Here is a 26,109-nt window from a genome sequence, read left to right on the forward strand (position 1 = left end):
AAATTCAGTGGTGTGAGATACAAACCAACAACTATTAAGCACTTGCTGCCAAAGCTGTTGGTCCTGTAAACCCACGTCATTTCTTTTTAACTAGGAAAATCGTGAAGCAGGGTTTGCCTTTCCCCTGGCATGTTCAAGTCTCTATGGGATGCAGCATTTTAATTATTCCCTGTCACACCGTTGAGGTTTAAGCATGTACAGGGCTTTCGAGTCATCTCGCCTATCCCTCTACTGTTGCCAAACATGCTTTTAATCTCTAACAATGTCAGGATTCTCTGACAGACAATATGCAACATATTGCTGGAGAAGGAGGATTGACATACAGGGGAAAAGGAAAACATTTGAGTGTGTATTTCAGTCTGCAGAAATTTACTGACTGGGTTTCTGATTGCTTCAAAACCTTGCTGAAAAGCTGATGCAACAGTATGTGCAGTGAAAGGAAAACAGGAATTTTCTGCAAGGACCAGAGTGTCTTGCTATGCAATGAGCTTCTGCTTTCCTCTCCCTGGCATTACCTGCTCTGTTATTCTGTTCTGCTCTTGCCTTACAGAGCGTTTCTTTGCAGTTCCCCCTGCTGCCAGTGCTGGTGTTTGTTTCCTAGGTTAGTACAAGAGGGCTGCTCTTGTGGGATCTTCTGAATGGTGTGTGCTGTGAAAAGCAGTGCGAGGGCAGAAAGGCGGTGTGGATGATTGCAGCGGAACATTCTCACTAGTCTTACATCTTCAGTTTGTTATAACGCGCTTGTCTTTCGTAAAATAACAGCTTACAGTTATGGCCACCTGAAGTCTTCGTTCTTGTACAGCATCTGACACATTCAGGATCGAGGGCTGCAGTGGGGATTTCAACAGATAATTACTTTTTGATAATTAAATGTAGTGTGTTTGATTCCTAATGCGCATGCCACAGAAAAAGAGACTTCTTGAGCTGCTTTCACACAGACCATATTTGAAATGTTGTATTTCCCGTCTTCCTTGTATCAGAAACTTGGGTTGCCAGGTGGCTGACAAACCACACTGAGATAAGCTCTAACTGGCACGGGAAAGTCGTTACATACGTGTGGGCACATTACAGAAAGTTGCTTTCCACAGTGACATCTGCTTGTTGTTCAGGAATAAACGGTTCAGTGACTGCCTCCCCATCTTGAAGCCTGCTCGCTTTAATCAGTGGTTTGCCTTAATGTGCTGCATTGAACATTACTGGAACTAACATGCCGTTTCTTCTGGGTTCAAGTTGTTTCTCTCTTTTTGCAGGTGAATTACGAAAGTGACTCCCAGAGCATCTTGGCTGTATGAACTCTTGAGCTGTCAAGGGACTGAGAGGCTTATGAAGAGGTTCTGTCAGGCAAAACAGTGCTTAGCAAAGACACCGAGGAGAAGGGAAAAAGAGAAAGGGAGGGAGAGAGCTGAAACACTAACAAACCATGGTAGGTATTTCTCATCTTTCTTAGGTTGCATTAAAAATATTCTCTGCTGACCGTCTTGCGTGGGACCTGATAAAACAGAGCAAGGGGATTTTCTGACCCGCACTAGCTTAGAGATGGTAGCATGCTTTGAGCAAAGCAAATGAGGTTTGATATACTGTCAGCCTCTTAAAACCAGAGTTGTCTTGTGAGCCTGCATTACATGAATTATTAAATATGAACGAAGGGGATGCTCATAAGGTATTCTAATAAAACTGGCATTAGCGCGCTGTAGCAAACAGCACGGGTGACCTTGAACTTGCAGGTTGCATAACCAAATGCTGATATTCCCCTTCCATGTCTTCCACACCAAAGAAGTGTTGATTATTCATACATATTTGTGTGCGTGTGATTGCATGGTTCTATGCACACTTTGTTCATAGTGTAGATTAAGTGTGTGTAGTCAAATACACTATGTGCATATTTTTTAAGTCAGAGTTATTTCTAATCTGCCTGGTATTGGCTGCGAATCGGGAATGCCCGAGAAGTTGCATTGGTAAAGCTGTGCAAGTATGAAGTATTGTGATGGTAAGATTCTGAGGATGCGTTCACAAAAAGGCAATAAACCTGAAATATATCAGTGGGAGAGCATTTTAAGCATATTTGTATATTCTAAAGTCCTCTGAGGTTATTACTGAGAGAATGGAAATGAGAGTAAAGGCAATAAATTTTAAATACAGTTCTTGAACATTTGTGTAGCTGCTTGCTGCTGATAGGCTGTGTGTTTATATTCAAAAAAGTCATAAGATGATATTTTTACCAACTACAGAGCACAAAGGGAGGAAGAACACTTGACAAAGCAGAGCCATCTATGTATTGCATTTTAAATAGTGTCCCATTTTGCTATTATTTTTGGCCTAAACTGTAATGAATTGATCTTGTCAGTCCCTCTTCATTAGAAAAGAAAACAAATGTCTTCTAGTTTAGGAGTTGCTAATTTGTTCCTGTTTGACTGGTTTTTGTAATTGATATTTCATGAGATAAGAGGTGGGGGGGGTGACTTAATAAATCCAACTTGTCAGTTTTCCCTGGTGAACTGCAGCTTCGTCCTGAATCCATGTTGCGGGTAAGCCACAAGAGGGACCTGCGGGAAGCAGTTTGCAGCCTCTGGAAGTACTGGGGATAATACCACACCCTGGCTGAGTTTCTTTGACTTCCTGAATTGTCCATTTGGGCTGGAGCACAGAAGTTAGGGAAGGAATGATGTCACATCGACCTTTGATGGAAGGGACCTAGTGAATGCAGTGGCCCAGGAAAAATTCAACCCAGAGGCCTCTGAGATCCTTCAAAGGCCCTTTTTGTCCCTAAGAGCACGTACTGTTACAAACCCATGAAGTAGGGGTGAGAATGAAACCTACTTAAGGTGTTTAATGTGTAGTAGGAACAGAGATTTTTGGTTGATGATTCCAAGTTCTGGGAGGCTTTCAGCAGTGGTTGATATGTCTGTAGAAAGACTTAGAGCTGCTCCTGCCAGAGGTCTGTGCTGTGATCACACCTGGCTTGGGTCACCGTTTACATCAAGTCTCATCTGGATAGTGGGGGACAAACCATAGCTTCCTCACGCGAGTTACCCAACCACTTCAGTTTACCTTCCTCAGCAATATCACTCAGGACTTCGAGTGTTAATTATCACTCTGATCTCTTCCTGTTCTTTCAATTTTTTAAGAGGTTATTTTGGTCTTTTCTTAGCAGTTTATCCTCATCTTCATTCATGCCTTTGTCAATCCCTGTGCAGTTTGCTAAGCCTCTCGCTGCAATGTGTATTGCCTATAACTTCATCTGCAGCCCTAATCAAACCAGAAGGGAATGGCTATTTAATTGTCTTGTTCCAAGGTGTGTTGTCATTGTCTGTAGCACAAATTGAGGACAGACAGCTACACTCAGCACTTCCCGAATATGCAAAGTTGTATTTGGAGAGTATAAATGCCTTTTACAAAATAGGAATATTCTGTGTTCTCCTTGTCTGCCCTCTTTTCCACATGCTTTACTCGGTCTGCTCTCACCCCAAAATGCTTATGTTCTAAATTTCCCTCCCTTGAAATGAGGTCACCTTTTGGGATAAGGACCCTGGCTCTTCCCTTGGCTCTGAGCTATCCAGCTGCTGAAGGTTGACACAAGCCAAGAGTTGAATTTAGGCATCAAATAGGAGGTGCTGTAAGACCCACTCAAGGTCTTATCTATGTTACCAGCTTGACGCTAATTTTGCACTGGTATTTGGTTTCTTTTTTTCTTTTTTAAATTTATTCAAATAAAGATAAGAAATCATTCCTGCATGATTATAAGCAATGGTCATCATCAAACACTTTCCTACATCTGTCAGGGAGGATTTCCATTCAGGCAATGTCCTCCTATTGATAATCCAATAACTTTGTTCTTTTTTTTCCCCCCTGTTTCCCACTTCATAACAGAGATCTATCCGATCTTTTGCTAATGATGACCGCCATGTTATGGTGAAACATTCAACCATTTATCCATCTCCAGAGGAACTTGAAGCTGTCCAGAACATGGTATCAACAGTAGAATGTGCCCTTAAACATGTCTCTGACTGGATGGATGAAAAGAACAAGTCTACAAAATGTGAGGGTGATGTGGAAGCAAAGGAGGAAGCTGCAGAAAGCAATGCCAAGTGAGTGAGCTGAGCCTCATAATGCGTTACTGTGCTGCCCTGAATGGGTTCCTTTCCTTCTGAATAAGAGCCGTAGTGTTGATTCTGTTGCAGATGAGTGTTCATAGGAGGAAGTGGATATATTTGGACTTTTTGAGGTGGGAGCACATAGGGTGAGTGCAGGGAATAGTAATAAGCCCAATGTGGGCACCAGTTGCTCTCTATTTCGTTATTTATTTTACTGTGATGCTGTGAAGTTGTGTTTAGCAGACAAACTTTTCAGCAATTGTAAGTGGATTTATGTCCTTGTAACACACGAATGCAAATCCCCAGCCCTGTAGCATAGGGGCTCCTTCAGTTTAAGACACTGTTTCCAGCACAAATCCAAAACATAGCCCCATACTAGCCACTGTGAAGAATTTAACTCTGTCCCAGCCAAAATCAGTGCAATTATGTAGATCTCTACTGAGTGAAACATTTGTTTGCTGTATGTCCCAGTCTGCTCCCTGACGTGGTGCCAAGTTGTGTTGTTCTAGAGTAACTCCAGTAGCAGAGGAGGAAGCAGGAAGGTGTTTACCTTTTGGGATGGTGGAAGTATAGCCTACTCTAGCAGTAATGAATGGAAATACAGACTGTGTATATTGCAATCTCCTGGGGTAAGATACAGTTCAGTGGGGAAATGCAGGAAGATCTGCCTCAATCAGGAAGACTCTATCAGTTTTTAAACTGAAAATATAATTTGCTAGCTTAGTATGAAAGAGACAGTGATTACCGTTGTATTTACCTGTTACTCCTAAATGGATAATGACATATGTCTGACAATTCAAAAGTGAAATATTGCTTCCTATTTAATCATAATAATGTGGTTCTTAGTTATTTCCAAGTCCCTCATAAGTCTTTAGAACAGCATTCAGGAAGTAAGGTGTGAAGCCCTGCTGTACCACACTGTCTGGATGTACTTCAATCTAGAAACAAGAAATGTGGCGTGTTAACTGAGGAGATTCGTGTGACTGGGAAGAGCAGAAAGCATTCATGACTTGATCTGGTTTCCCAACAGTGCTGTGGGTTCTACAGAAAATTCCTCAATTTGTAGTGTTTTTCCACAGGTTTCATTCTTGCCATTTAAGCCAGCTGTTGATTACCTCTAAGATAAGGTTGTGGGCTTGGGAGCTATTGAAAGAAACTGCTTGCTCTGCATGAAGTTTAAATGCAGCACCACCTACTCAGAATACACTGATCCAGGAGGGAAATGTCAGCAGCATGAAGACCATTGGAAAAGTAAACACACAGATGGTCCCTCGTCTTGAGGCCTGTGGCTTTCTGTGTTCCCAAATAAATATTTAACAGACACACATCTGATCACTGGCATTTTTGTGTGAGGCTGAGCTGTGATATGTCACTTTTTTTGGTGTGAAATGTATTCAAATAGATATAGAAAAACACTTAAAATCATGAATATTTTTACATAAATGAATGTATAAATTGGTTTAAGACAATGCAATTGTATTGACACCAGAGAATAACTGTAGTGCCTTGACAGGCTGCTTTCCACAGATGGACAATTAAGTTTTGTCATCTTCTTGAGGAAGGTATTTAAGCTCAGTGTTTTGCTGAAGAACAGTCTGTCTTGATATGCAGTGTGCTAAGTGTTTTGTTGGTGACTTCCTAGTGTTACTGGTGACATTTTTAGGTGTCTTCTGATGTGGGTAAAATAGGCGCAGAATGGATTCTTAAAAAAAAAAAAATTCCAAGCCTGCAGTAAATGCTTTTGAGACAGTTGGATAGCCTGGCTTTCACATGCCTGTGCAGGGTTTTTCATGCTTGTGCTCTGTTATAAATTTAGGGTAAGGTTTTTGTAAATGTGTATTGTTTATACATATAAAATAGTTTGTGTATTTATGCATTTGTTTGGGATGAATTATTTTAGAAATCACTTCACAAGCTAAAAGGGGCTTACACTGTAGAAGAATATATAACTTAAAATATCTATGCTAGTTACAAACCCTGTCTAAAGGAGCGCCGCATTTTCTCACGTTTGCATCCAGGTACTGTTCAAGCAGCATAGCCAGTTGAGATGCTGTTTACTTGTGTAACAGTTGCTGTTAGGTTGCTTCTGGCTGTTCCGAGGATAGTAACTAGTTTGAGATTGCTATCTCATTTTCTGTGTCCTTCCTTCTTTTCTTCTGTCTGTTGTTTAAGCACGTGTTCCTGGCTTTCCATTTAAAATATCTAAAGACAGTCCAGTTATTAGATGAAGGTACTTCTGAGTGAAGCTCAGGATCTATGTGATGACCTTCGATCACAGCATGACTGGCTTTTGGGCTTGAGGTTTTTTTGTTTGTTTTTTGGGAGTTGTTTGTTTGTTTTATATCCAGTCCATCCCTCTGGGAGGTAAGAACGATGTGAACAGGGATGCTGCCTCTCTGGCTGCAGTGGTTGACCACCGTGACCGATTACATGCTTTCTGTGGGTTTATAATGGTGATGTGCCACAGGGAGATGCATTGTGTGGCAACAGCTGCTGCTGAACTGCCAAAGATGCATTTCTTGAATTTTTCTTGATGCTTTTAAGCAATCTTAGTCTACTGAACTGTTTCTGTTGCAGTCTTTCTCTCAGTACTCAAAACTAAATTGTTCTTATGTTGCTTTGAAAGTCATGTTTACTGTGGCTCTTAAATGCTCCCCTAAACTTTAGCTGGAGTGTAAAAACTAGTAGTCAGACCTCTATCCCTGGAGGTTTCAGTGGTAATACTTGCTGAAGGAACTGTGCCTTAGAAGACTTCTTGAAATTAGGAGCTTTCCTGTAATGTCAGTTTGTATTATGGGCTAAAACTTCAGAAGCTGATTGTATCATTTTAAAGATGAAGGTTTCAATGTATGGATCAATGACAAGAAACATTGAAGAGGTATGTGGCTGTGTTTAAAGTTGGAGTGTCGGTGAAAGACAAGTTGGATCACTTCTGGAAACAGGATTTCTGTCAGAGAGAATTATTCTGCTCTTTTTGGTAGATCTGCGGATAGAGAGTTTGGGCGTTTTTGAGCTTTGTGAAGCTTTGTGACTTGAGCTAGGCAACTTCTGCATTTGTGTGAATTGCAAATCAGTGCTTCAATTAATTAATTTTTTCATAGGAGTTAATTGCATAAAAGGATTCTATGCTTTTCATTTTCTGGTCAGTGATATGCTGCTTTAGCACAGTCATCAGTCCCATCCATTTGTCTCCTTACTGTGATGATACATGTATTCTGAAAGTGTGAAAATACCATTTTAATTACTCCAAATTGTTCCATTTCCAGGGATCAAGGTGGTCGGACCTTGTGTGGTGTTATGAGAATTGGTTTGGTTGCAAAGGGCTTGCTGATAAAAGATGATATGAATCTGGAGCTGGTTCTCATGTGCAAAGAAAAACCCACAAAGACTTTGTTATGTACAGTTAAAGACAATCTCCCAGCTCAAATTCAGGTGAGTCAGTTTATGGTAGTTCTCTAACACTGGCTGATACCCAAGTACACCGTGCAGTGCTAAAGGCTGGAATTCGTTCCAGGAAAACGGACGAGTGATATAGATTGAAGAAATATACTTTGAATCTAGGATGAGATCTGGGGTGTGTGACATGTTTAGTGTGGTGACATGAAGTAGCTATTCACAAAATTTAACACCTTATTCCTGCTATTGTGATGTCAGTTTTGCTGTGATAGCAGCTAACCTTCCTATACGATAACTAACTCAACTAATTTCTGCTTTCTGGTCCAGCCACTAACGTGAGCTAAATTTCAGTCCCTGAGAGCTTCCCTGCTTGAGGATGTGAATCAGTCTGTTGTTGTCCCCTGTGTCCCTGCCTGAACCTTAAGTTCTACATTGCAGCTGCTTGGCTTCACTTGGGCTGTTCCAAGAGAAACGCTTCTGCTTATGAAGTGACAACAAGTCACTTTAGGTGGTCACTCATTTTTAGCTCATGTTAATCATGAGCTCATAATTCTTTTTATTTATGGCTATTTAACTCTGATGTTGGCATCCAGTCGGCAGCACTTACTGCTAATATTGGTCTCTTTAAAGTAACTGGGGATAATACCTTTTTGGCAGAGTTCTGGGTCTGAATAATCAGTCCAGCTTCCAGACGGACAAACACTGTTACCAAGAAACTGTCCCCTAAAGTATTCTGCTGCAAGTGCCTCTCTCCAAGCTCTGTCCAAACTTGATCTGCTTTTCTCCTGAGCTGCTTTTCTGCCTTGTGTTTATTTCTGCATAGACAGTATGTGGTTTACCATTCTTGGCAGCTGTTTGTTCTCACTGTTCATTTGTTCACATAAAGCGCTTGTTTTAATGAGATAAAGTGCCTGCATGTGTGGCCCTATCCACAGCTGAAAATGCTAAGGAACTCTTGAGTAGCAAAGAGTAAATTTTACTTGTTTTAAAATGATAGGGATGTATCGATCAGTAAAGACAAGGAGAGAAGTTAGAGTATAGGTTAGATATGTTCTAACCGTATGGTCTTGCTGAAGCAAACTCAGGAGCACGAGGAGTAGCTGTAGGACTCTGAACCCTCTGTGGTTATCTGTGCACTTGGCCCAAAGGGCTACTTGCAAGCCCTGCAGGTACCGACCACTGAGAGAACTGCGACACAGTGCACGGTAATGGAACAAATTATAAGGCAGTTTGTTTACCTACGAAAGAAATCTAAGCAAGAAATTAAAAGTTTATTTAAAACAACTTTAAAGCCACTCAATTTATTGGTGTGCTGGCAAGAGAGGAAGGTCAGGTTTTGCAGGCATTGTTGGGGATCTCTCTTGGGGTGGTACTAATGAATGACAGTGGGGTCTTGAGTCCAGTTTCAAATGCTGTGTGGGAGGGGAGTGAGAGAGATGGACAGACAAGATGGAGAAAATCAGATGAGTGAGAATGAGCACCTAGAAAACCATGTAATTAAAATTATCTGGTTTGGGAACGGTCTAAAATGAATGCAGGTGTAAGTTTTAAGACATTAATGGTTATTTATAAAGGGACAGGGATGTAGTATGTTACATGGCTACTGAAGGCAGGATGAGAAGTAATGGGAACTCTAGCAAGGGGCAATTCTGTTGCAAAATAGGTCATTTAAATTACACGTGTGGCTAATAATCAGACTGTTTGGAGAGGTGGTGAAATCTCTGTTGCTAGGACACTGAAGAATATCATATGGTTGGTAAGAGATGGCCAGGGTATGTTTGGTTATACTTCATGGCAGGTACAAAGGCTGGTGTGGCTCCTGCACTGGAATCTGTCATCTGTTTGCACGGACAGTGTGGTCATCCTGCATGAGAGAGCTTTTGCATTTAGAGGCAGCATTACCAGAAAAGTGGGTACTTAGTAAGAACAAAAGTTGCTGGTGGTATTTAGCACCCCAGCAGCTATGAGAGTCAGCTTCTGTCTTCATTAAAAAAAAAAAAAAAAGTGATAATGTAGTGGGGCTATTTAGTATACTCATTAAATTTGCTGTAGACCTTTTTTCTTAAGCATGTTACTGGGGTTTTTGTTTGTTTTTAATTTTAATTATTATTGCAATGTCTTGTCGGCCTCTCTTTAGCTAAGAGGCATATGCACATGCAGAGATTCTGCAGTTTTTCACTTGACTGGGAGATTCTTGAAATCTTTCTTGGTGACTTTCAGAAACTTACAGAAGAGAAATATCTGGTGGAGGAGCATGTCAATGAGGCAGCTATTATTATTCATAACACAAAGGAGCCCAAGCTAACTTTGAAGGTGATACTTACATCCCCTCTCATTCGAGATGAAGCAGAGAAGAAGGAAGGAGGTACACAGAGCGTTTTAACTTGTTTTTAAGACTGTTCTAAATGTCCTGACTGTGCAGCACAGGGTTAATTGGGAAGTAGGTTTTTAATTGTGCATCATGTACAAACTAGACTGGCTGTTGCCACAATGTTACCTTATTAGTGCCTTAAAAAGACAGCAGTCACTTAATTTTCATGTAAATATGCATAGTTTTCCTTTGCAAGCAATACTTGCTACAGTGTTAACTTGGACATACAATTAGTTCTCAGTTCTCCTTTCTTTTAGACTTGGTAGTTAATTCTTGAGCACCCCAGTGCTGCACTGTCTTGTTTTCAAATGAAGTCAGTCAAGTGGGATTGGTTTGTAGTATCTTGAAAAACTCATAAAATTGTTTTTCTTTTTACATTAAAAAAGCCTCTCCTGCAAAGCTCGCAAGTATGTCGTCCTGGCCCTCAGTTTTTATATAATTGATGACACATACGTGTATGTTTCTAGCTGTAAGAATTTCCAAACTGGGATACGGTTGAAGTTACAGTGCTATAGTACAGCACTTTTGCTTCTGATTTGAACATTGTACCTCATGTCCTTAGAGCAAAATAGATATAGCAAACTGTAACTCGGTTTCTTTCTGTTCCTTCTCTAACTGCGCGAGTCCGGTATAGTTCTGTGCCCCTGTTAAAGGAGTGTTGACTAGTAGTATCCATGAGGCTGGAAACAAACCAAGAGAAATAGAGAAGAGCAGATGTAGCCATACTTTGTTTTATTTTGAAAATTTGTCAGTAATTTCTGCTTCCGCTTCCCAAACCTATCCCTAGAAACTTTGCCACTGGATGATGTCAGACCTTTGACCAACTGGCCACTCTCTGTCATGACAACTGAGGCAGCTGGGCCCGTGTGGGCTAGGGAACTCCCTCTCGCTCTCTTCCCATTTCTAGACTTGCCACAAGTCCTTTGCTTCCTCCCTTCTCCCACACAAAATACCGACACAATGAGAAACGTTGGTCAGTTTCTCTTCATTTTTGTTTGAGGCAATGGCAGGAAGGATCCCTTTTCAAATGAAATGTAACACTTCAGCAGCAGTTGGATGCAGAAAGATCTTACAAAATAGATGAATGGCAAAGATTTCCTAATTGCAATCTCTGTTTATTCTCAAATTTGTAACCATGCTCTTTTGCAAGACCATTAAAAATAAATTGTGTATTACTTCAGTTGTTCTTCAGCTTCCCACAAGATGCTGAGATCAGCCCTGTAGTTGTTGCAGCTGATCCATGTTCATGAGAAGGAGCACAAAGTGCAGAACAAATTATAATGGAAAGGATTGGTGAGATTCTCATGGGGGATACAGTTTTGCACAAAGGCTCTTGTCCAGGTAGTTTCTTGCAAAAAGCTATGCCATTGTGGCAGTAAACTCTAGGGACTCCTGAGTTCATCTCAGACTGAATGAGGATTTGAATTTTTATCCTTTCTTATATTTAAAATGTAGGTGTTTTATTTTGTTCTCATTATCTTAAAATATTTTTCAAAATTCTGTACTTTTTTTTTTTTAAAACTTAAAATGGTTTTACTACCTCTCCTAGAGTGCTGTTATGCTATCCTTTCTGACCGGCTGATGAGGATAGTTAATAGGGTAATGGATCTTGTTTTAAAGCCCAGGTTCTTTGACATTGATTCATCACAAGTGAGCAGAGACACTTATCATATTCCTTTTCAAAGGTATGTGAAATGTTATGCAGGTGTCACTAAGTACACTGAAGGGGCGGTGCGGAGACTTTTTTTCATAATGTTTCCAACCATATTTAGGTCACTTCCACTTAGATCCAGACCAAAAAAGTTTCATATCTAATATCAAGGGAAAATATTTATCAGAGAAACTGTCTGGTGAAAATATCTTGATCTCCAAATAAAGTACTGCCATATTTTTTCAGTACCCCTGAATAATGCCAATCAAATGTAAATATAGTTTCTACGCAGTTTTAAAAACTGTTTTGAGTTTATTCCATACATTCTTTTGAATGAAGGAGCTCAAAATGCTTGTCACCTTGCCTTTCATCTTACGTGTAAGATAGGCCACTGAGCTCCAGGCGCTGCCGCTGGTTTGCCCTGGAGCCGCTGGCCCCTGGAGCAGCTCCTCGGGAGCAGAGCCTGCACAAAACTGACCAAGGTTTCAGCGTTCGGTGTGATTAGCACTAATCTGTCCTCTAACCAAACCGGCAAGGTTAGGCGCAACGGACCTCGTGATCAGTGCTCCCATTTGTTCTGTAGGAATGCTGTGTGTGCCTTCATGCCCTGATGTCAGAATGTATCCGAAAACATTCCTGGATTTCTCTTCAGCCCCCACCTCTTTGGAAAAGTGTTCATGTTTAAGATGTGGTGTTTGTCCTATTTGTTTTTGCTGCTTGTTAGCAAAAACAAATAGTGGCCCGGTGTGTGTGTGCATTTTGGTGTTTCTCACAAATGGCTATCCATAAAGCTCTGCTTTCTCATGTCGAGTTGAGAAGTCAAGCATCTAAAATTTCTGCATTTTGCATCAGTTTAAATTTTAAACTTCTTAAGAAACTTTTAAAAAGAAAAATTTTTACTTATAGGCATCAATATAAATTGGGCTTTCTGGACCAGAACCTTGTAGCTTACAAATCAGTTGTTGTTACTGAGGGTATGGTAACAACAACGTTATCTAATAACGAACAAGTTCATTTACCAAAGTGGGGCTGAGATCACCCTTGCTCCTGCTGCTGCCGCCTTTGCTGGGCAGGCACAGCCAGCGATGCCCCAAAGGTGCCAAGCGCCTTTGAAGGAGCAGCAAGCCCCAGATTTACCTTGCCTCTACAGAGAAGACAATCCTCCTCGTACAGCTGGCTGCAAATGAATGGAGTTGGCAGCTACTGTGTGAAGAGAATACATACAGCAAGTGGGGAGAGAATCACTGAAGGACTGTGTAGTGCGAGCTAACGTCAGGGCTTTATTATTAACTGTTTATTAAACTCCTTGTATCATTGCCGTTGTTAAAACCACAAGAAAAAAAAAAGGAAAGCTTTGCAATCACATTTGAAAATTTTGATTGGGTCTCACTTTCCTGACTGGCAGAGCATGAAGAAACATGCCATTCTCCTGAGGGTGTCGAAAGGGAGCCTGCTGCAAGCCGCTCGCCCTCTTCACTGCCTGTTCTCTTCATCTTTCTGTTTAATGGAATCTTGCACCCAAAAGTTGGCTGACTGCAACATCTGCTCAGGACACTAGTACTGAATTTGTAATTGGCAAAATTCTACAAGATATTTGTAATGTAGACCTTTGGAAATAGCCTTAAATCCTGTTGGAAAAAGTAAGATTCTAACTTGTTGAAAACAAATGAAATCTTATGCGAATAGAAAAGCCTTTTCACTCACCTGAATGGCAGATGATGTGTATTCTGTTTGCTTTGTACTTTAAACGAAAAATTAATTTACTTCATCTATGGCTGCAACACACTCCAGCAAAGCTGTGTACAATGCTAAATAAAAGTCCCTAGGCATTTAAAGATCCAGTTCATTGCAAAAGATTCATGATTTTGCAATCAGTCACCTTTGCCATTTCTAACGTTTTAAAATAAGATTCTGATCATTCATTGACAGTAGTTGTTTTATACAATACGTGAGCTTTAAGCAGATGTTTATATTGTCCATAATAAAGTTTTCTTACGGAAGTACGTAGACATACAGTTAGTAATTGTGTGCTGCAAAACATTACTCCTGAAATAATGAAACTGCAAAGGAAACTTAGAAGCAAATCTTGTGTTCCAAAGTGACCTTTTGTGCTTGTAGAAATCCAGTGCTTTGAGACTTTGCAGCTTTTATTTGGAAAAACAGGCAAGAGGAGTGATTAATCCCAATATGCAATACTGTTGATGAGGGCAATAAGAAACAATGCAAATATCTGCTGCGAAGTTCATTGGGGTTAGAAAATACGCTTATAGCACTTAAATCTTCTGCTGACAGCAGAGCCAGCAGGTGTGAACTGCAACTGTGAGCTGTCAGACAAGATACCTGGTTCTGTTCAGTTTTACACTGCTTTGTTTTTTTTGGCTTTGGGCTCTTTTATCCATCATAACATAATGTGCTTTGACCAGAGTAACCTTCCCATTGAATGGTGTAGGAGGTGAAGCAACTCCAGCGTTAAAGATGCAATTGCCTGTGCAACCAATACTTTCCAAAGAAACCTATAACAATGTACTTTGAGATGGTACTAATAAACTGTACTACAAACTCATGGTACTTTTTTCTCCTAACTTGTCCTCATATTTTAAATGTCTGGCTGGATTTTGCTTATCTAGCATAGTCTTCAGTTTGGAATGGATTTCATTCAGATATTTCATTCAGACCTGCACAGGTCTCTCAAAACCTGGAGAACTCACCAGAATAATGAAAAGACTATATTTCCAAATTATTTACTTTGAAATAGAGTAATTGTATATTCAAAGAAAAATAACATATTCAAGGTTTCAGTTGAGCTACAGATTCATTTAGTTCTTCCACTTTGTTCATCTCATGTCAATTAAAATTTTATAGATATGCAAAATCTGTAATTTGTACAGAGTTCCCAGAGAATCTGGATGCTACGAACTCCTTAGGATTAAAAAAAAAAAAAATCAGGGAAGAAAGGACTGATGCATAAAGTCCCTCAACATAGAGTCGAATGTAACTGCTAAAAGCAGTTTGTTGCAAGCTGGATTAAAAAAAAAGAGAGAGAGAGAGAGAAAGGGAGAAAAAAAAAAAAGTGTAAACCTCCACAGAAGATACCAGTGTCTTGTCTCTCAAATCTTCCTTTGAATTTCCTCTGATTTCGGTTGCTGTTGGGAAGAGACGATTTTACAAAGGGGGACTACCTCTGTAATGTGTTAATAATCTGGACATTGCCAAATTTACTCGCTACTTTTGAATGTTCTGGTTATATGAAAGACTGACTAAACTAAAATTTCTTACTAGCATTTCTTATTAATTTCTTTCATTGAATTCTGTTGGCTAGTACTGTTCATGCAATAAAATTTCAACAATATCCAGTGTTTTTCTTTGTAATTCTCAACAATTGCATGGACATAACTTCACTTTCTACCTATTACATTTTTTTTCTACTCCCCCCACGAATATCTTCCTCTTGTCAAAAAATCTTGTCTCTGAAATTCTGTGCCATTTTTGTGCACTTGGAATAGAAGTCACAAAGAATGGAAAGAAGAGGGAGAAAAAAGCCTGATACAACCCAACAAAAAAAAAAAGTGCTATATAGCTATTTTCTGCCCTGAAATGTGTTCTACATTTTTAATAAGATCCCAGATTGTCTGTAGCAGTGGCCATCTTTATTATTACTATTATTTTACAAGGAGTGAATGCCTTTGCTTCTGTTGCACATGTGCACATTTACTACCTTTAATGGCTTGTTTAAATTAAATAACAGTGCACTTAAATTCTGGGAGTCTTATTATCTCATTGAGATGCTGCCGCTCTTTTTGTATTGTGACAGAAACCCCTTGGTCAAATTGTATCTGTCTCTTTTTATCCCATTTTTACCAGTAGATAATGTTGCGATGAAAGATCCTCCGGACTTATTGGACAGGCAGAAATGCCTGGAGGCCTTGGCGTCTCTGCGGCACGCTAAATGGTTTCAGGTTGGCTATTTGTTCTTACCTTGTTGTTATTGTAGCCTTACGAGGTTTAATTTGAGACAGTTTTAATTTTAATGCCTCTGTAATTTCTGACTAGTCCCTAATAGAGCAAAGGTCTAGAATTCCGAATTCAGTGCTGTACTGCACAAGGGCAAGCGTGACAGGTAGACAGCCAGCTGGTCTAGAGTTGTCATGAGGCTACAAAAGCGATCTTGACATTTTGCTTCCTTTTTTATATGTCTCCCTAAATTGAAGTATTTTACTTTATATAAGTTTTTATTTTGCATGAAGCTGATAGTCTTAAGTAGTAATAATTAAAAAAATCTATCCCAGGACTCTGTGCATTTAACAAGAAAAGCAAAATTGAAGGCCAGGTTTTTGCAGGTGTATTGGAATCATTTTGTTTGTTTTAGGCCAGGGCAAATGGACTAAAATCATGTGTAATTGTCCTTCGTATTCTGCGGGATTTGTGCAACAGAGTCCCCACATGGGCACCACTGAAAGGATGGGTAAGTACAGGAAGAGTTGAAGGCTCCAAGGTCACGTCTCAGATCTCCTGCGCATTGTAGCAGGGTCTGGATTGGAGAAAACACTGCATTGTATGATACCCGTCTTTAAAACCCCTTCCTTTTACTCCCCGCTAACTGTTACCTGGGTAGAAAAGTGCTTTCAGGAAGAAAAGAGAATGCGAGTATTTATTCAGTCTGTAGTATGTGCAGATACCATGGAAAGAGACGTGATGTTGTGGGGCCTTGCACATCCTCAAGGGTTTGCAATAGGATCCCACTTGTTGCCTCCAAATTAAGCTTTTCAAAAATATCCTGCTACCATGACAGCGCAGCTCCTCCCAGAGGATACCCTTTCACCTTCGCAGGTTTGGGGAGGGCCATATGCTCTGCATATCCCGTGACTGTCTGTCGGTCAGGGGAGGCAGTTTTCTCTCCCCTAGAACTGATAACCCTGTGAGAGGAGAATATTCACGTGACTTAGCTTTAGAAGGCTTCTCCTTTTTGACTTCCTGGGCAGTTAATGGAGAGCAGCTGGTTCCCTCAAAAGGTGACTCAGAGCAGGGAGCGTATGGGATGGCCGTCTCTGTCAGTTAGACCTGTAGTGGATAAAAACGAAGTAAGCTGATGTGACTGTTCTTCCTCTCTACCGCTCCATATGTAACTGCATTACAGTTGCCCTTGTGTCCATACTAATCGTAATTTAATGTCTTCTAGCCACTCGAGCTTATATGTGAAAAATCTATAGGTACTTGTAATAGACCTTTGGGCGCTGGGGAAGCATTGCGACGAGTGATGGAGTGTTTGGCATCTGGAATTCTGCTTCCTGGTAAGGGGCCAAATTAACTTCAGGAACAAAAAAGATTGATCAGACAGTCTTAACCTTTTGCTGTTGCTGTATGATTAGATGAAAAATGCCTGTCTTGAACCCCTAATCTGCAGTGGAGCTAAATGAGTGGTTTCTTGTTTAAAATTAAAAGAAAAAAAAAAAGGAAGTTATAGGGTTGTAACTGTTTGAATGAGTACCTCCGATGCAGTAGAAGTTGATGGGGAATGTTAGGTTTGTTTACAAATTAACCCCTATCTCATGGAGGGGTTGCAAACAAATAAATAGACCTAATGACCATCTGCTTTGTACAGATTAATCGAAATCTACATCTCTATCCAAATAATTTGGTTTTTTTACCCTACTGCTTTTAGTTCACGCTATTACACATGTGCAGTGTTAACCCTGATAAGCTCTGTGGCCATTGCTGCAAGGGAGTAAAATCTTGGGGTTAGCTTGCTTTGTATGATGTTCACTGGTGAAGGTGCACTTCCCGCTCTGCTGAAGACTGAGACTAGCTGTTGCAATATCCATCAGTCCCCGTTTTCATATTGGTTCTTGTTGACTCTCAATAATCTGCTTTGCACCTTTTCCCCCCTAGGAGGCCCGGGTCTGCATGACCCCTGTGAACGGGAGCCAACAGATGCTTTGTCCTATATGACAGTTCAGCAAAAAGAAGCCATTACGCACAGTGCTCAGGTACAAAACTCGTACATCCGAGGAGCTAGATACTATAACAGTGAAGATTTCAGCTCATTAATGTAATTTATTCTCTGCAAGGAGATCTTATTTTAGTGGCAGTCCTTACAGTTCTTCTGGTGCACTGCCCTGGAAAGATTAAATGATAGTTTATGAGTGCACGAGCTAAATGTGTGTGAAATCTAATCCCTGCAAAAGGCAGTCTGCTGTCTGTGCACCACCAAATCCCACCTCAGGTCCTGGTGGCACAGAGCCCTTGAGTAGGTTCCCTGTCAGTGTGCCATGCACTTTGTGTTACAGGAATTAATGAGTTTTAAATTTTTAGACCATTTTTTACCATTTTCTATAGCTTTCACAGAAGATAGCTGCAGAAGCTGTCTTCTCATAGAAGAAATGTGCTTGTGTCTGCAAACTTATTTAGAGACTTAAGACAACCAAGGCAAAGTAGTGCTGTGATGTAACTTACATTTCTGCTGTTACCTTATAGCATGCCCTCAGATTATCAGCCTTTGGACAGATCTATAAGGTTTTGGAAATGGATCCCCTCCCATCAAATAAGTCATTTCAGAAATATTCCTGGTCAGTAACTGACAAAGAAGGTAGGTATTGTTTGCTCCAAAAATTGCTAATTGGGCAGTAAACTAGGGGTTAATTTAGAATGGGTGAAATTCCCCAGTTCTATGCTGTGAATGCAAGGTAAAGGCTTTTCTTTGTATTAATGTGTTAGGAGAAAAGCTGGAAGTTCTGTTCTCCCTAAGTACCAACAGAGGAGCAGCAGTGCAGCTAGGCTATAGCTGATGATTTTCTTTAAGACAAAGTCCTTTGTGGTCTGAAGAGTAAAAGTAGTGTTTGTGAGTCTTATGCTGGGGAAGGAGAGACTGTAGACTGGTCAAAAGACACAGAACAAGTGTTCATAAGAATTACTCAAGAATTCTTCTAGAAAAAAGTATACCTCTAATAAAAACAATTTCCATGTATATTTTTTGTAAAAACAATACTGTTAGAGTTCTTGCCTTAGACTAACTGTAAAAACCAACACTGCAGAATTTCACTGCTTACATCGTATATGATACAGGAAACAAACATCTTGCATGGCACAGTACAGTGAGTAATAAACTAATACCGGCTTACGTGTAACAACAAGAAAGCTTTGATGGATGGTCAAGTTCTCTTCATTATAGACGTGTAAGGAACAGTATGGGACTAATCAGACTCCTGCTATGGGATTTTGTTTTTCTAATAGCATATCCATATTACAAGGAAATTTATACCCTAGGTACAGGCTCATCTGCTCTTAAGAGACCATTTGAAGATAGTGTCGGGGATGATAAAGATCCAAATAAAAAGATGAAGCGTAATCTGAGGAAAAGTAAGTGCAACACTTCTCCATTCTGTTTTCAAAGATCTATTGTACAGTGGGAGCTGGTTTAAAAGCTGCTCTGTGTTCGCTGTGGAATAGCATGTGAAAAAGTCTTTGGAATAAAAAATGTTGCCTCTGTCACTCCACATTCAAAATGTCAAACACATCTCTTATTGTGTGTCTGAATTTCCCCTGACATATTTTACTAATGGAATGATTTGCATTTTTAAATGGGATTACCCATCAAGTTACACTAAAATTCAAGTTGCTCAAGCAGCTGATGTGTTTTATTGATAACGTCCCTGTACTGTGCAGTTGTTTGGGGTTTTTTTTCAAAATAGTGCAGTGACTTTGCTGTGGGTTTTTTTGCCTTTTTGTGTTTTTGTTCTTCTTGAGCTAGTTGTTGGTCTCTCAAGACCTCCCACAAGAAAAGTAAAATGCTTAATGTACAAAACATGGACATTGCATATATGCACAGACTAGAAGACTGTCAGCATTGCTGGGATCCAGTCAGCTCTGGGGGCTATTTTAACTGTGCTACTTTGGTGCCAGTTCTGGATCTGGATCCTCACTACCAATAAAACTTGTTACTCCTTGTATAGCAGCCAGGAAGAATATAGCTAGCTGCAAAAGAATTGTGTTAACGATATAAAAAAATTGTTAATTATAGTTGTTACCCAAAAGCAGAATGGCTTATTAAAGACTTGACAGTGTTAGGGCTATCCCCTGCCTCCAAGAGGCTGAGGGGCTGTTTTGCTCCTTTATACAGACAGAAGGCACCGGAATGCAAACTGCTTTATTTTTCTGTTCATCTTGTTTTGTTCGTCTTCCCCCCCCCCGCTCCTTTCTACTATCTGGTACCAGTACTGGATAGTAAAGCAATAGATCTCATGAATGCTCTGATGAGGCTGAACCAAATCAGGCCAGGGCTTCAGTACAAGCTGCTGTCACAGTCTGGTCCAGTCCATGCCCCCGTCTTCACCATGTCTGTAGATGTTGATGGTACGACGTATGAAGCATCAGGACCTTCTAAGAAAACAGCCAAGCTCCATGTGGCAGTGAAGGTAAGGCAGCCTGAACGATCTGCTAACCCCAGACCTTGGAACAGGGGGTGTGAAATATGGTTAGAACTAGTAATATGCGACCTCAAAAATGAAAAAATCTGGATGAAGCTGAGCTACTACCCATGTACTCTAAACACAGCTGGGCGCAGTTCAAAGAGCATCGCTGGTTTTATACTAGCAGAGGGGAGGGAGGTTTTCCCACGGCTCTGCAGGTCAGCTCACGTGACAATGGACTGAATGTCGTGTTTAAGTTCTGGACTGGAGGGGTTTGTTGTTCCTCCCTTTGGTTTGAAAATTGCATGTTAGTGGCTCCCTCTTTCTCCCCTTCCTTCTCTGTGTCCATTCCTCGGTTGTGAGCTCCTGGCAACACGGGAGTTGTTTCTCATCTTCAGTGTCTGAAGAGTACCTTTGCGCACTGTGATAAACAGTGTTCACATTCTCCGACGTGAACGTCCTTGTTGTATGACACAAGGACAGTTCATGCTAAAGCCGACCGAGCCTGCTGGGTCTCTGGGAAGAAATTAAAGTTTCCTACAGACATTCGTGTGAAAGAGAACCTTCTCTAATAGAACTGCGCTTATGATAGGAACAAGCCCATCTGTCATTCTGTGCTTCATTCTGTTTTGAACAAGAATTTCCTTTTTAGAAGCTTCATCTGGCAACTTTATGCTTTCCTTTGATTTCAGTTTTGAAAATCCCATTGTCTCATGTGCTTTCAAGTTCAAAGTGTCCAGAAGTATCTGAGGGAATGTGTTGTTCCTCCAGGAAAAGTAGCTCTCTGCATGTGTGTCCTTGCAGACCTTCTGCCTCATTCTTTTATTTTGCCTCCCTCCCTGCAGTCATTTAAAAAAAAAATAAATACAAAACTTGCCCTGAAAAGCTGTGACTTTCCTGCCCTTGAACCTCTCTGCGTCAGCCAGATCTGCGCTGGTACCTTTCCAGCTCTGTTTTCTCTAAATTTATACATACACAAATCCCGGGCTACACTTCAAAACATCCCTGATTCCAGCCAAGAGGAAATGGGTGGTGTGGTAGAGACTAGCTTTTTTTTTTTCTTTCTTTCTTTTTTTCCTAGCAGATCTGGGCCCTGCTTTCCCAGACTTATAAAAGGGAATAATGTGACCATTTAGTCTCTAGATCTGACCTTGTTAAAAAGTATAAGCCCCAAAAATGTAGCCAAATGTACTGCAACTGTATGGGAGCTGAGTTTGGAGTTACCCTTGATGAACAGCACCTTCATCAGTAAAGTTTCGTTTGCTGTACAGCTGCTGGTTGCAAGCAGCACGATGAGAGCCTGGAGGTTGCGATGTGTTTCACTACGAGGTGGGCTCGCTGCGGGCAGACAGTTTGTTCCCCTGCTAGCTGGGCATTCCTCCACCTCACATCGCGGTTCAGGAATTTGCTCCCTGTACACCTGCTTTGGAAGCATCCACCCTGTGGTGTTCCTGAAAGATACAAGCGAGGGAGGTGGCACCAGCCCTCCAGCTTCAGGGGTACATTTTCTGTACTGCTTGGGTACCTACTGGCTGTCGCCTGCCGTCTCCTAGGAAACTCCAGAAGTACCATCTTGTAGAAGTACAATGCTTTAATTCTCCTGAGACTGTCTTGTTTGCCCCACCGTCAATCTCTTGATCTGTCCATATATGCAGAGAGAGGGGAAAAATGGTGTGCAAAACAATGCAGCGGTGCATTTCTGAATTTTAATCTGTTATTTTACAAGGAATTCTTGAGATGATGAATGATGCTCATGAGTAATTGCTCTCTTTGAGACTAAAATTTGTGTTGATTCCACTTTTGGAAACCTGGAACTATTTTCGCCATTGCTATTGTTTTTTTCTCCATTTCAACATAGGAGAAAACATATTTCCAAGCAATCTGCCTTTATTAAGTGTATGGTGGACACTCTGTGTTGTGATCAGCTTCGTATTTGTTCCCAGTCTGCTACCTATTCTGCAGTTCATTTCATGGGGTTTTGTTGCAGGTTTTACAAGCAATGGGGTATCCAACTGGTTTTGATGCAGATGTGGAGTGTACGAGTTCTGATGAAAAATCAGATACTGAAGGCAAAAATGAAACAGTGTCTTCAATCTCAAGCAATAATACTGGAAATTCCACAGCTGACACCTCCGCTACCCTCGAGGTGAGTCTTGCATTAAAAAGTGCAAGTGATGGAGAGGTGTGAGGTTTGTTTTTCTGGGGGTTTTGTTGGTTTGTTTGTTTTTCCTCTTCTCCCAGAAGAGGATGGCGATTTAGTTAGGGCGGTGGATGAGGAATGAAGAGAGAGTTTCCAGTCTCAGGTCTGCCATAGACTTTGTCATTATGGACAAATAACAGATTTTAAATGTGCCTCCTTTCCTCATTTTAAGGTGAGGTAGCCATCTTGTTCTCGTTAAGACCATGAACTCTTTGAGACAGGTCCTCTAGTTGGTTTATGTATGGTCTTAAGACTGGGACCATCTTGTTTGGTGCCTTTGGGCTCCAGTCATGCAAATTCTACACTCTCTGTTTTGTAATAGTAGGGTTGTCAAAAAGGTATACTTACATAGACAGGATTTTAAACTGATAATGTGAAGACCAATGAAAATATAGAAATTAATTAGGAGATGTTAACAAATGCAAAACCTAATAGCTCTGTGCATATTGAATGGGCCAGAAAATGCTGCACTGAAAATGCTCCAGTTTCAATATAATTTTGGCACTTGTACCTCAAGTCAGGTGGTGTAAGGAACATGCTGTGCTTGTTTTCTCACTGAGGTTGTCAGAAATAGAGTCTTCCTCAAAGGACAAAATTCCAGTAACTTCAGTAACTTTGGCTGAATGTCCCCAGGAATCAAGCTGTGCTGGGTCTGTAGTACATTCACTGGATATTTTCTTAAAATATTTCTGGTATTTGTTTCTTTTCACCACTGAGAAATCAGATTTTAAACTCATGCTTAGATGTCATTCCTGATTTCCTCAACCAGTATTTGTAATTGCCACCAGGGATTTTAGAGAAGCACCCTGTGTAAAGACTGAGTAACAGCTCTAATTTGTATATTTGTTTGTCTGCCTGATGGCTCTGCGGCAAACTCTCTGGGGGCTGTACTGATAGACCATTGCAGATCCCTGCTTTATTTTTTGTTATAATGCTTTTTTCCAGGACAACAGGAGGTCTGTGCTGTAAATAGAAGTAATTGTTATGTTATTTGAATATTTGTCAAGAAGTTAAAACATTAATTTCTTCATCTGGAAGCCATTTAACTTGCAGACAGTGTGTAATCACAGACAACTCAATTCACATATGGATTTTGTCCACTGACATTTCCAGGGAAAGAAAATGAGTATGTTATACTCAACAAACTGACCTGTTAATTTTCCTGTAAAGTACCCATCTGTTATATTTTATCACAAAAGTGGGCAATATTTTAAGATGACCAACATATTTCCCAAGCTGCGTGACTTTGGGTTTCCATGTCTACACTTCTGAGACACTTTACTTTCAAAGGGCAGGTGCAGGTCCTAGGTCTCCTGATGGTTTTCACAAATAAGAAGTTGCTTTTAAAAACTTTGTTTTGATCCTTTAATCATCTTTTTCTTCTTTAATGAGTAAGTGGTTTATATGTGTGGCTGAGTGCACTCTAATGCAGGCTGATTTGCTGGTGCACTGAGATCTCAGCTCTACCCTCCTCACTTCCCAAACAGTAACAGATATTTCTGCTGAAACATGTGACCTGGGACATGAGACGGCTTCAGTTGGAGCTCGGTAGTGCCAGCATGTAATTAGATCGAGCAGCAGAGATGTGTATAAGGTTGGGAAGGCTAATCTCTCCTTTCAGTGATAAAATCTTTGATTTCAAGGAACTTGACACCGTGGCCTCAGCTTCAGCTCTGGATACGCTCAGGGCTGAAATTCCAGGCGCAGCTGATGTAATGTTCAGTGCTGTGTAGACACCAGACCAGGCCACCAGGACAGTAGCTGTCACCAACAGAAATAAAGAGGGTGCGACTTCTTTTACAGTATTCTTTGTCCCCCTGCCATCCTTTAGAGAGGAGACTTTTTCCATCTGCTGTTCTAGTGCAGCTTCTAACACTGAAGCCAAGGCAGCGGTACCTCTGGTCCAGGCGCGTTCCTGGGAAGCCTGCCGAGGCGCACGTGGTGGGACAGTGCTGGTGTTCTCCAAGTGGCTTGCCACATGGCACAAGCCACGATGCTGTAGATGTTTGTCTGCCTTTTGAAGAGATAAAGGCTCTAAAGCAACACCATAAATGTCTCTTTAGGTAAGAACTCAGGGTCCTATACTCACAGCAAGTGGCAAAAACCCCGTGATGGAGCTCAACGAAAAAAGAAGAGGTCTGAAGTACGAGCTCATCTCTGAGACAGGTGGAAGCCATGACAAGCGCTTTGTGATGGAGGTGAGTGAAGCAGAGTTACAGAGTTGGCAGGTGGTTTCATTAACAGTGCTTCAGTCTTGGGAGCTGCTTGCTGCTACAGTTCAGATTTATTGTATTTTGCTTTTTGCAATGCACATCTGCAGTGGGGATGTTTCCAGGTTTTTGTATCTCTTATTGCTGTTGTAGTGATTGGACTGGGGAAAGGAATGTCTTTATGCTTTAGGAAAACCCAGTGGGAATTAGTACTGGATTCTGACAGCCCCAAAGTACATCATGTCTTGACATGAGAAGAATGAGGAGGAGGGAAGTAGAAGATCCACGGCTTGACAAAAATAACTGATTTGCAAATTTTGCAAACGTGCTTGGTAACCCCATGTCAGTGACCTGATTCCAATCTCCTATTGCCAGCTTCCCAGGGGTATTTGGAATGACTGTGGCAGACAGTAAACTCATTTGATTTCTCTTCTTCTTCTACTTGTGCCATCTCTGAAGTAGCCCTGGGCTCTAAAGTGGTATGAGGCAGCATCCCAGTTAGACAGCATACGTATAGTCTAGGCAAAGTGTTGGTATGTAAGGCATTGGTAAAGATGAGGGGAGCCTCACATGATCCTAAACCCCGTTTCCTAGCGGTGTCACTCCTGCATTGAGAAGCTCAAGCATATTGTCTGAATTCCATATCAAATCGATACACTGGTCCTCTCTGAATTGCACTTGTAGTCTCCTGATTCCTAATATCTGCGATATAATGGTCCACAGGATCATTCAGGTATCCTTTATCAGCTTCATAATCTTGAAGCAATAGAAATTTGTCACATAAAACCCGACAATTTTTAAAATATTTCAGTTCTTCATGGCACATGACTGACCAGCAGATGCAGAATGGTTTTCCTAAGGGTAAATACTAGGCATAAACTCATGTCTCAATTTTCAGGTAGAAGTAGATGGGCAGAAGTTCAGAGGTGCAGGCCCAAATAAGAAAGTAGCAAAAGCAAGTGCTGCACTAGCAGCACTTGAAAAACTGTTTTCTGGGCCTAATGCAGCAAACAACAAGAAAAAGAAGATTCTTCCTCAGGTAAGAACTGTTATTTGCTTTTTTGGGCTGCCTGTTATCAGAGCTCTGGGTTGTTTTACGATACAGGGACTTCTACAGGAAGCAGGTGATTTTAGTCTCTTATTTTATGCAAACACGTAAGGTTTATTCTTCTGCAATAATTATTGTAGTATAACAATATAATCTGACGGTTGGGACCATATTGTGGGAAATATATTAAAGGAGGAGGCACAAAGAAAGAGAGGTGCTGACGAGCAGGAGGAGATGCAGTAAGCTCAGTAGTTCAAGCACTGATGATGTGGCACTCTCTTGCATTTCAGCCCAGAGCCACAGTGTGCTCCTTCATCATGGAAGATGTGTAGGCTTAGGGGACAAGTCATTTATCACCAGGTAAAGGCTTTATCTCTAGGTTCTGGAGTAAGCTGAGATTTTTGCACTTTTTTTGTACCTTTTCAGCTCTTCAGATGAGCCATTTTGTTTAGTGAGGAGGTCGTGTATAATAAGAAGCTCAGTCTTGTCCATTAGGTTTAACAGCCACAATGATCTTTCAAATCTTTTAAGATTAAGGTTGAACAGAGCAGAAACTAATCAACAGTGTTCATCCTCCAGAGGACTACAGTCTGAACTAAGTCCTGAGGATTACAATTTGTGTCTCTTTTGTGCAAATACATTAGAATTAGGATTTTCTTGTCATTTCATGCTGGAGCAGAATGTATCATAAAATACGCTTATAGAAGATAAAATTCAACTCTTAATTTTGTTCTTGTTCT

At 40.8% G+C, this 26,109-nt stretch overlaps 1 protein-coding gene across 2 annotated transcripts in view; it reads left to right on the forward strand.

The window, feature by feature from the left end:
* Positions 1-1,249: 1,249 nt before the first annotated feature.
* The window catches only part of STRBP (spermatid perinuclear RNA binding protein), a 30,373-nt gene continuing 5,513 nt past the window's right edge, over positions 1,250-26,109 (forward strand). The window contains exons 1-14 of one of the 2 annotated variants that reach the window (XM_010084130.1): positions 1,250-1,423; positions 3,868-4,085; positions 7,358-7,523; positions 9,708-9,852; positions 15,371-15,465; positions 15,876-15,971; positions 16,686-16,797; positions 17,396-17,493; positions 17,981-18,092; positions 18,770-18,862; positions 19,718-19,917; positions 21,899-22,057; positions 24,175-24,309; positions 25,220-25,360. In XM_010084130.1, the coding sequence (XP_010082432.1) occupies positions 1,421-1,423; positions 3,868-4,085; positions 7,358-7,523; positions 9,708-9,852; positions 15,371-15,465; positions 15,876-15,971; positions 16,686-16,797; positions 17,396-17,493; positions 17,981-18,092; positions 18,770-18,862; positions 19,718-19,917; positions 21,899-22,057; positions 24,175-24,309; positions 25,220-25,360 (1,773 nt within the window). In that variant the 5' untranslated portion in view covers positions 1,250-1,420. The remainder of the gene's footprint in view (positions 1,424-3,867; positions 4,086-7,357; positions 7,524-9,707; positions 9,853-15,370; positions 15,466-15,875; positions 15,972-16,685; positions 16,798-17,395; positions 17,494-17,980; positions 18,093-18,769; positions 18,863-19,717; positions 19,918-21,898; positions 22,058-24,174; positions 24,310-25,219; positions 25,361-26,109) is intronic. The other variant, XM_010084131.1, reaches the window with a different exon arrangement.

This window comes from Pterocles gutturalis, unplaced genomic scaffold (assembly GCF_000699245.1).
Source record: "Pterocles gutturalis isolate BGI_N339 unplaced genomic scaffold, ASM69924v1 scaffold27745, whole genome shotgun sequence".
Lineage (NCBI taxonomy): Eukaryota > Metazoa > Chordata > Aves > Pterocliformes > Pteroclidae > Pterocles > Pterocles gutturalis.